The sequence below is a fragment of the Pithys albifrons genome, chromosome 3 (genome assembly GCF_047495875.1).
Source record: "Pithys albifrons albifrons isolate INPA30051 chromosome 3, PitAlb_v1, whole genome shotgun sequence".
Taxonomy (NCBI): domain Eukaryota; kingdom Metazoa; phylum Chordata; class Aves; order Passeriformes; family Thamnophilidae; genus Pithys; species Pithys albifrons.
This window is the reverse complement of record NC_092460.1, coordinates 87514887-87525294: the sequence shown is the minus strand read 5'-3', so window position 1 is coordinate 87525294 and position 10408 is coordinate 87514887. Positions and strand designations below refer to the sequence as shown.

Here is a 10408-nt window from a genome sequence, read left to right as displayed (position 1 = left end):
TCTCCTGTTCTCAGGGAAGAGAAGGGATGGAGGAATGAGGTGCCCAGGGACACCGCTGGCTGCCTGCAGAGGTGGCTGCAGAAGTTCACAGGCTTTTACCTGCATTGCCCCTTCTCAGTCTGTGCAGTCCCACACACGGTTGTGGTACAACCACAGGTTACCTGGGATTTGGCAGAAGACACAGAGTGTTGGCAGTCTGTCTTTGAGGCAGTTACCAGCAGCTGTCTGAGCAATCCTCCTTTTGCTTTTCCAAACCTCTACCTCAAGAAGCCCTAGGCTGTGCACAGGAGTGTATCACAGAGCTCCCTCAAAGACTGCAGCCTGATTACTGAATCAGGTGGTTTATTAAAAGGTATTTCCTATTTCCATATAAACAACTAGACACAAAAAAAAAGAAAAGAAAAAGAAAATTACATTATTCAGTGTGACAAAATTCTATATCCCCCTTCAGATGTAATTCCAGAGGACAGTCCCCAGTGCCAGGAATCTCTGGAGGTGGCAATCATAGAGACTTCAGTTGCATTTTACCTGATGGTCTGCTCAGACCCTAACTTTTGCATGTTGCATACTTGCTTTCCTGCTCCATGATTTCATTTTTAATGGCTATCACTTGTTCCTCTAGTTGTCTCAGTTGCTCTGCCTTGTCTTGTTTGTTTTGATTCAGTTTCTGAAGCTTCTTCTCCAAATCTGGAAGAGCAAAGACATGCAGTGGTGCTCACATTTGGTGTGTAAGTAAAATCCAGGGATTAACAGCATTTCTTTTCCCAGAAATTTTAAAGACAATAAGCCCATTTCAAATGGGGAATGTTATATATGCAACTGAGGGAAAAAGTCTGGCTTCTGGATAGCAAGAGAAGCGTGACAGCCTTAAAGAAATTAATTTCTCAGCATGAGCTTTTGTCCATTAGCTAGGATGGAACAGGACACAGACCTCCTAAAGGACTTGGTTTGAATGGAAACACTTGGATGTACAGTGTGTTAATTAATGTGTGTAAAGCCTAGACAGTTCAGGCATAGTGGGCTTAGGTCTCCCTCACTTAGGGGAATGTTTTTTGCTGCTTCCCATGAAGCTACACCAGTGCAAGCATACTGGTAATGAGTACTCACTACCTGCTGCCAGTGCCCTTATCATGTGGACCTTTGGAGGGACTGAGAGGCATTTAATGCTTCTCCTTGAGTTATATGCTCAATATATTTATTTGGATTCTGTCCTGAACAATTTGGTCCTGGGATGGAGTACCAGTTTAGTTTTGCTGACGTTACATAGTATTTTCAGATGTTAATCCTGGCCAGATTCTAGGCCTAAGGATTCCCAGTGGGAATGCCCAGACCTTCGCTACAGGCAGCATTAGGTTTCCTGTGTGCAGTGACATGAGCTGAGCACTTCCTTTTTTGGTGATCCCCTAAACCCACCCGAGGTGAGGAGTGTGGTGGTGTGTGAGGACTGGTGCTGGTACGGCCACAGCAGCCGCATCTCCGCTGCTCAGGACCCCTCTGCTTCCCACTCGTGGCCCTTGCAGGTTCAGGGCATATCGGCTTCAGCCTCTACAAGGCAGTAATTGTGCCTAGTTTGTTCTGCCATTGCTCAGAGATAGTGTCTGAAGGGGACCAAGTATGGACTGATGGAAAACAGCCACCCTGCAGCTCTGTAACACAAGCCATCACGTGGGTAATAAAAGGAAAAAGCAGAGGAAGGATTGAAGGTTCAAATGCCCAAGGGAAATGCATGTCAGGGCCTCCAGCTAAATCTGCAGCCAAGTTTTATGCAGATTTTGCACTTGTGCTATTTTTAAACCACCTGAATATAATCTCTGCAAGTCCCTGTGCGGACGGATAGTTCTTAAACTCTGCTTATAGCAACCAATATATATTGGGAAAAGTATATAAGCCAAATCAATTCAACTACTTTTAAACTGAGTAGCTTCAGACAGGGATTTTCACCAGTTACACTGGTTTAAACCCAATTTGACATGAACCTAGTCTGTTAGTGTGTGTGGGCAAGGACTTCAGTCTTGAATTCACGACTGTCACAATGTTTACCACTTGCTATGGAAGTGAGAATACCACCTGTTATTCTTTTTATCTTTTTTTCAGTCTCTTCAGCCAGTTTTTCTGCTTCTTCTTTCAGCTGCTTCACTTTTTCTAGTGTTACTTTTGGAGGTCCTTGGGCTTTTAGCTTCTCTTGAAGAATGGTGTACTTTCTTTTAAAGTCAGCAAATTCCTGTAACAAAATGCCATCACTTAGTTTAAAAGCATGTCAAAATTAATCTGGTGTACAGAAGGAGGTTTTTATTCTTTTTTTAAACATCCTCTTTGAACCAAATATTAGATTTTTCATTCTCTTAAATGTTAAAAAATACATCCTTAATGCATATACATCAAAAAATGCTTTGCAAACCCTGACAGAAATCAATTAAAACTGCCAATGGAGTAATCTAAAGGAGAGGGAGGGGCAAGGATATAAAGAAAATAGTAAGATATTTAAAGCTTATGCTGTTTTTACTTCTGTTGATAGGGCTTGTCTATAAATTTCATTTTGCCGTAAGGCTTAATTCAAAGTTAATGAATTATCTGTAGCAACATTGGTTTTTTTACATTGTTGATTGTGGTGATATTTACGGACTAATCCATTCCCTGCTGCTCCAGGTTGCTATTGAGGTTGCAGTTTAGATTTTACTTTGGTTTCTTATGACTTGGAAGAATAGTCATGGTCCAAGCTTGTGCTGTGGGTGCTTGGCTCTTACTGCAATTGTAGCAAATGTCTAGCTGCATTCTCAAAAAACAGAGCTACTGAAAAGCACCAGACCAACCAAAAATTCCAAGTAACTCCCACAGCAATTTTCTCAGAAGGAGAATGGCACAGGATGAATGGCTATGCTGCTTCCATCACTCACTTATTGTAGTATCTGTTTTTGAGATTTGTTCTGTTGTGTTTACTGGTGCCCATGGCGACTGTGAGTCTTATACACAGTGCAGGAAAAAAATTACATGGAGTAGCCAGAGAAATGTATATGTTTTCTTTCATTCAAACAATCAGAAGTGTATGCCAAAAGCCTTAAAATAAAACATAAATTATTCTTAACAGGTGACATTTTGCACTACATGGTATAAGGACACTGTTAATAGTTTTGAACACAGCAGGGTAACACTTCTGAAGCAAAAATCTATGAAACATGGAGGGAATTTTCTTTCCCTTACCACGTGACAGAAAGGCTTACATTTTCAGTATTCTGGGCTCGCTTGTGTGCTGCTTCTGCCTCTGCTCTTGTCTTTGTAGCTTGATTCTTGTTCATCAGCATTTTTGTCTGCCATATGGCAATTTCATCTTCCATCTCAGCCTGTTTGTCTGACAAGTCATTTAGTTCGTCATTTGTCTTGTTCACTTGGTTCTCAGCCTAAAACAGAGCAATTGAAGGCTGTGGTTTCTTATGCAACATCCATCCAGGTTGCAGAGTGTGGTAATGAGGGAGATAGTCAATGAATTAAGGATACCCTTAAGCAGTATGGAATCTGTGTCCTATCTGTGCCACAGTCTGGTTTTATTTATTTAAGTTTATATTAAGGAAACCTCAGAATGAAGTTTCTCTTTCTAAAATGTCTGTAGCAAATAAATTAAAATATTTACAGTAAGATACCTGTGAGATTTGTGTTCTGATGCCATGTATTTCTTCATTTAACTTTATGATGGTGTTTTTGGAGTGTCCTTGGGACTTCATAACGTTCTTTAGTTTTTTATTAATTTCATCCACAGGCTGAACAGCTTTGGCAGCTTTGCTAAAATGGAAAAACAGAAGTGTGTGTATTATCGTGGTGTGGAGCACAAAGCAACAACATGTTTCAAATGCCCCCATGCTGACATACAGAAATGTTTCCTCAAATTCAACAACAACCATAGAATTGTGGTTGGGAGGTTGGTAAAGCAAAACTTCAGTAAGGGACTTTGTGTGGGAGCACCTGAGCTGCTGTACTGAAAGTGAGGCTGCATCCTGTGGGCTGCCTGGTGGTGCACTCCTAGTAGGGAAGACTCACAGGTGAACATGCTTTTTCCTCTTGTTTGTCCTTTCTCACCCTTATTTAAACTACCTGGTGAACCAGATGTAATGCTCCACCAGGTCCAAAGTGGAAGTAAGTAGCTGCTTTGGCCTCTGACTCAGCAGGCACAGGAGCCAAGAGCTGGCAGGAGCTGCTTCCTTGCAGCATGTCAACTCCTGCAGCTGAGCAGGAGAGGCCCTGTGGAAATGGCAAGGTGAAATCTGCTCTCATGTGAACTTTCTCTCCAGTGTTAACAGGGTACATCCAGGGGTATAGAACAGTCCTACCGTGCACAGGGCCACCCCAGCCGGAGCTGGCACTTCAGTAGGAGAATGCCCTTCTTACTTGGCTTCTTGTGCCTCTGCCAGCAGTGTCTGAGCATCCTTCCTTTTTATGTTTCTCTTGTTATTCAGTTGGTATGTCTCACAGTGATTCATAATGCTCTGGATTTTGCCAAGCATTCTTGTGAGCTCTTGTGGAGTCAAGGGAAGGTTTATTTGCAGAACGTAATTTGCCACCTTCTCAATGTCTTCTGGAGGTGCACTCTCATCTGCAACAGAAATGGAGCTGAGAGTATCCTGAATTGTCCCTTTCCTCCCAGTGAAATGTAAATGGTCATCATGGTTGCCTACCCCTTTGAGTTATCTGGGAGAATAAAGTTGACAGGCACAGCAAGGGGGTAAGAGAATTCTCTACAACATTTTGTAATTTAATATCATGCTTCCAGGTACTGCTGTTAGTGTTGTCAGAACTGGCTAAAATGAGGATTTGAACCCACTTTGAACTGAGTTATTAAAATTCTGATGTAGAACAAGCCCATGGAAGGTTTTAAATCAGTGCCCAGCACAGCTAGATGTGTCAGAACCCATTTCTCCCTTGGCCCACAGATCAAAGAGGTGCTGGCAAGACTGGGGTGTGAATGGAGCTTTCCAAGCTGGTCAGTGGGTGTAATCCCTTCCCTTGAGTTGCCACAATATTGACAAAGTGGTTCCTTCACTGGTTAATGAGAAAGGCTAAGCTGCAGAGGGAACCTGGGTCAGACTTGGATAGAATGGAAATTTACAATAGAAAAAAGCATATTTTGACAATTCCCATTACAAATGAATGAGCTTGTCCTTGCTCTTTGCTAAGATGCACAGGCACACACAGAGCAGTGAATGACTTGTGAAGTCTCATCATCAGTTCTGTTTACTCCTCATTTCCATTTCTAGACAAGACCTTGTGTGATAAACAGTTGTAACATATTTAATGTCTGTGCTAATGCTCCAGAGCAAATCAACAATAGTTAAATAAAGATATTTATTGTACAAACAGTAATGTATTCCTGAGAGCTATTTTCTGTAGAAACATATTCTTCCAAAATCACCATTCACATCAATGTAGGGTATAGCAGGTTTAATGTAACTGTCTGCAACTCAGCTATTACTGTTCTTAAACTTCAAATAAAAAACCCAAATATTTGAAAAAATGGTTTCATACTTGTTAGTAAATGTTGTATAGACATACCTGAGGATAAAAGAGCTAAAAGTGAAATTCTTACTTGCTATCAAATAAGAATCTGAGAATATTAAGGAATTAAATGGACTTAAATCTTCCAATTCGATACAATAATTTAAATGTTCCTGAACAAAAAGAGTCCTCTGCCATCCTTGCACACATTTGGATGCAGAGATATGAATGCCAAAGGACTGCCAATGTACAATCCATAGAAATTTATGAAATCAGCTGTATTCAAGAGATTAAAAAAATCCTGCACATTTGAACCTCTTTGTGGTGCATCTGGGGTCTGTTTCTTAAGCATTTTCCTGCAATCAGGAGGGTGGAAAATATTTAGGGTATATATGGTTATTTTGTAATTTTTTCATGAGAACTGTGAAGTTCTACCAGAATCCTTTGATTCCTCAAATTACAGCTTTATGGAGACGATGGAGCAGTATGTGTCCTAATTCCCACGCTCCCTACAGAGAGCCTCTATTTATGGGCCTGGAAGAAGGGGGTGGAATAACAGTTTGAGGATGCATTGGGCATGCCTGGCCATTATATATTGTGTGAAATTCTCTTTCTAGTCCTTAACTCAGGTAAACCAGGAGCAGAGGGGATAACCTGTGTCCTTCAAATTAATCACCGTAATAAAAGATGATAATCAGGATGTAAGAGATCTATTGTAAAATTAATACAAAATACTGTCACCTGGGAGAAAGAAGCACTAGGAAAAAAAGGAATTGAAAATGATTGCATAGATAAGGAGATGGACAAGAAATTTCAAGTGTATACAGCTACATCATTTTCTGACTATCTATTATGCTATATTATATTAGAATATATGTATAAAATGAGTAAAAAGAACATTGCATATTTACCTAATAAGAAGTCTTTAACTTTTTGGATGAACTCCTTAGTGATCTCTCTATCAACCTCAATTTGATTCTTAGCTGTCTCCAGTTGCCCCGTAAGTTGTGAGCCTTTCCATTTGCAGTCTTCTGCCATTTTTCTAATGCTTTCAACCTGGAAATATTAGAAATAGCAGTGCCATTTTCTGGAGGTTATCTATCATTCATTGGCAAGTTGAGCTCTGACAAAAAGGTAGTTTTGATCCAAGCTTCAGCTGGAATCATTTGATGTGGCTTTGAAAAGTAGTAGGAGACCTCTTTGGGGAACTCCAGAAACTGATACATCTTGGCCTTCATCTGGTCTCAGAAAAAGCCTAAATCAAGCATTTTTTTTTCCTCTCTGCAACCACTGCTAAACCACAATCTCCTTCTGTTTCTAAAAGAAAGTGCTGATGGTTATTGCTGTGTTGCAGCATGTCAGTGGTCAGACTCAGATCTGATTACAGAAAATGTAATTTCATCTGTGATTTCCTATTGGACTTGTTAAAAAAACCACTGAAAGAGAACACAAATAAGGAAGTGGAGTTCAAGGCTTGTCTTTAAAGTTATATTTTGCCATTAAATTGGTATTCTCAATAATTTAAACGAGAGCTTCAGATTAATCATCAAGTTCCAACAGTATTCTGGGGCTTTGCCTTAAGGAAAGGCACAGGTACTGCCTCTCTGTGTTGTGCAGAGGAAAGACATTTAGTCCTTCCCAAGCAACAAGAAAAAAATCTTTTTACTTCTGAATTGTCACAAAATAGTTCACTCATATTATCACAGAGCTGCCTGGGGCTTGTGAGCACCAAATCAATGTCCTGACAGCCTGGCACTCCTCAGGTCTGCAGATGCCTCTTGCTGCTGCCCCTCCGTGTCCTGGGGCCCCTGTGCCCTGATTGCTCATTTCTGATGCCATGGCTCTGATGCTGTGTCATGTGCATTTTAAAATGAGGAAATGGATGCCCAGGCACCCTGCAGGGACAGGACAAAGCCACAGCAGAATGACATTTCTGTTGGAAAATGTGTTTTGCCCATAACTGTAATAAGCATCATCTCTGACTGTTAATAAGAATGAACTCTTTACTGGTGTTTTGGGATTTGTCTGTTTTATTTCCTTGGCACATGTTGCATTGGCCACACTTTGCTTGAATGAATTTTCACTGCTACTGTGCAGTACAGTCAACTAATTGATGCTTTCGTAAACAGCACTGGGGCAGAAAACCTTCATCTTGAAATTATTTACAAAATTTATTTAATTGCAAACATAAGAGTAATATGAAGTTGTATAAATAGAGCTTAGTGCTATGCACAGCATTAATCCCACTGCAATAACCATGTCAGGCTACTGACAAATGGTGCCATTTGAATCTCTCCCAATAAAAATACGGATAATACTAGCCTGAAGCCACCAACTTACATACACAGAGGGCAACATGACCTGTGAGATCTTGGCAGCTGTAAGGAAGAAGACATAGCTAGAGCCACAGTCTCTTGGTAGGGCTGGCACTTAATAATCCCAGTACTGAACCAAGATAGGTCTATGATGTAGAGACAGGTTCCATCACTATGCTACTGCTCTTTGTCCAAAGGGCAGGTAAGTTTTTGTAGATTTGTGACCTCCCAAATCTCATCCTCCATCCGTTTCACTGAACAAATGTAGGTTTGGTATACAGCACCTGATTTGCAGGTTCCTGTAGTTGAATAGTCCAGTCATTTAGCAACACAGAAGTCTCCTCAGCTTTTCTGAAGGCCTCAATGGAAAGAGGAAGAGCTCCACTGCAGTTTAGGCCACCACACTGCCTGAGCCCACGACTGTCCTGGCACAAAGCTCCCCCACAGGCTGCTGTGACACAGGGCTGATCTCCTGGCACACCACAGATCTGCAATGAAGAAGATGCTTATGTCACGACTCTTGGGGGTTGGGGGGGTTTAAGTTACATTCCTGAGGGAAGGAAGATGGTTGACATCATATGAACACTGAACATAGGATGGGATTTTCCCTAGGACACAGTGGTCTGGTCTCTCTGAAGATGGGTGTCACTGCCAGTCACAGGTTCCTCTCCCCTGATTTGAACAGTGCAATGACAGCCCATGGTTCTGAGCATGCTTGCAGGAGCCATTTTTTAGGCCATGTGTTCCACTGGCCCTTGCTTCACCCTTCTTTGACAAAATGGATGAGACTGTCCTCTGGCCATATCCAGCCCATGGGTCAATGACTTCTAAAGGATACAGATCCTCTCACACAACATGCTACCATGTCTAGCCCTCCATACAGTTTGACACAGATACTGAGATTAAAGGCTTAGATGGATGACCTTTTTCAGATCTGTCAGGACTGGCTGCAGGTACTATCAGGTATTCACTGCTGCCCTGCAGGAGAAGAGAAACCCCCTCCTTTCCCATAAGCAGTGCAAATGGTGTGTGAGCACTTCCCATCCACTCCAGAGCAACGTTGCTCTGCCTAACTTCAGTTAGTGATTGAGGAGGTTTGGGTTAATCTCTCTGAAATTACACTGATGTCCTCTTGAGACCAGAGTGTCCTTAAGCAGTTCCTTGTGCTGGGTCTGCCTTGGGAGCAATAGCTTCCAGAAGGTAGCTGAATAACTACAACTGAGAAGTGCAGCTGTTTCAGACATGACTGCATGACTGTGCCAGGGAAGTGTCATCTTCCAGATTTAAAAACGCATGTAAGCACCCTTTTAAAATAAAACCTACTACAACATCAAAAAAGAGATTTTTCTTTAGCTCCCATTCAAAATCCACAGTGCCTACCTTTTCATTCAAGTTTTGGATGTCAGGGCTTTTGATCATTTTTAGTTGTTGCAGCACATTGCTCACTTTTAAGACCTGATGGTCCAACATAGTGAGCACATGGTTCCTGGTGTACTCTGAGTATCTTACAACAGAGGTTGTCCCCCTGGTCTTCTGTTCTGCCAGCAATGAAACTTCAAAGTGTTTCCTAATGTTGCTGATGGTCTCTGTAGCAACAGAAATAGGGTTTAATACCAACTGCATTTTGGTTGCATTTAGTTCATGTATTTACTTAAATTCTGGACAACTGGTGAGTGACAGGTGATTCAGTTTGTTGTCACTGGTGTTTCACTGGGACAGCAGTGAGGGACATGAACTCTTTTCCTCACCCAAGCTTTTTACTCATTCAGTTGTCAAAGAGGAATAGTTACTGATGGTCATAAAACCTGCCAAACTATATGAAAATATGGTGGATCCTAAGCCATTCTTCAGAATCCAAAGTGTGTGAGAAGCCAGTGGAACAGACAAAAGTATGAAGGAGATCTTATTAATGACACAAACTGCTACTGATCTGTATTCATCAGTAGCTCATGCATTGCTGCCACTCTTGATTCGCTTAAAGGTCCTGTCACTTATGCTATTTTGAAGTTTAGGCAGAACTGTTTCTGCTAGTTCTCAAGCTCCTTGATTGAGTCAGGAAAGTATTTGTCCTTTCTGTTCAGCATAGCATCCAAGAGTTAAATGGTCTGTTAAACTGAGGCCAAAATTTAAGTTACAAATGAGAATTTATATTTTTGGCTGTTGAAAATCCAATTTCAGGACTGATGCATTAAAAAAAAAAGCACTTCCACAATAAGCTCATAAACAAGGCAAAAAATGCTTTCTAGCAAGAGTCTTGTTTGCTTAGTGAAAGGTTTTCCTTCAAGTAGACTCAAAAAGGTTGGACAATATTATATTTTTCTGCAGATTAATAGCCTGAGTAGAGGACTCAGGCCTTTCGCAAAAAGTAATTTTAATCTGCTGCCACTCTTGAGGCTTTCCAGATCTCCAGGGAATCCAAATTTGTCACCAGATTCCTAGGCAGAAATATGTGCAGAGGCAGAACTGATTTGTTGGCAGTGAAAAAGCGTTAGAAGTCACTGATTAACATCTCTCCTTGTGCTGGTAACTGACTCCGTTACCAGTTGAAGTCAATGACAAGACACTCATCAAGTCCTGTGTGCTTTGACTCAGGCTCTAAAGCCCTTGGCCTT

At 41.3% G+C, this 10408-nt stretch overlaps 1 protein-coding gene across 1 annotated transcript in view; it reads right to left on the bottom strand.

The window, feature by feature from the left end:
• Positions 1 to 375: 375 nt before the first annotated feature.
• The window catches only part of LAMB4 (laminin subunit beta 4), a 42494-nt gene continuing 32461 nt past the window's right edge, over positions 376 to 10408 (bottom strand). Inside the window, exons 29-36 of the mRNA XM_071552611.1 lie at positions 9177 to 9382; positions 8081 to 8284; positions 6393 to 6537; positions 4378 to 4582; positions 3636 to 3774; positions 3219 to 3395; positions 2068 to 2221; positions 376 to 687 (exon numbers count right to left, since the gene is read on the bottom strand). Of these exons, the coding sequence (XP_071408712.1) occupies positions 548 to 687; positions 2068 to 2221; positions 3219 to 3395; positions 3636 to 3774; positions 4378 to 4582; positions 6393 to 6537; positions 8081 to 8284; positions 9177 to 9382 (1370 nt within the window). The 3' untranslated portion in view covers positions 376 to 547. The remainder of the gene's footprint in view (positions 688 to 2067; positions 2222 to 3218; positions 3396 to 3635; positions 3775 to 4377; positions 4583 to 6392; positions 6538 to 8080; positions 8285 to 9176; positions 9383 to 10408) is intronic.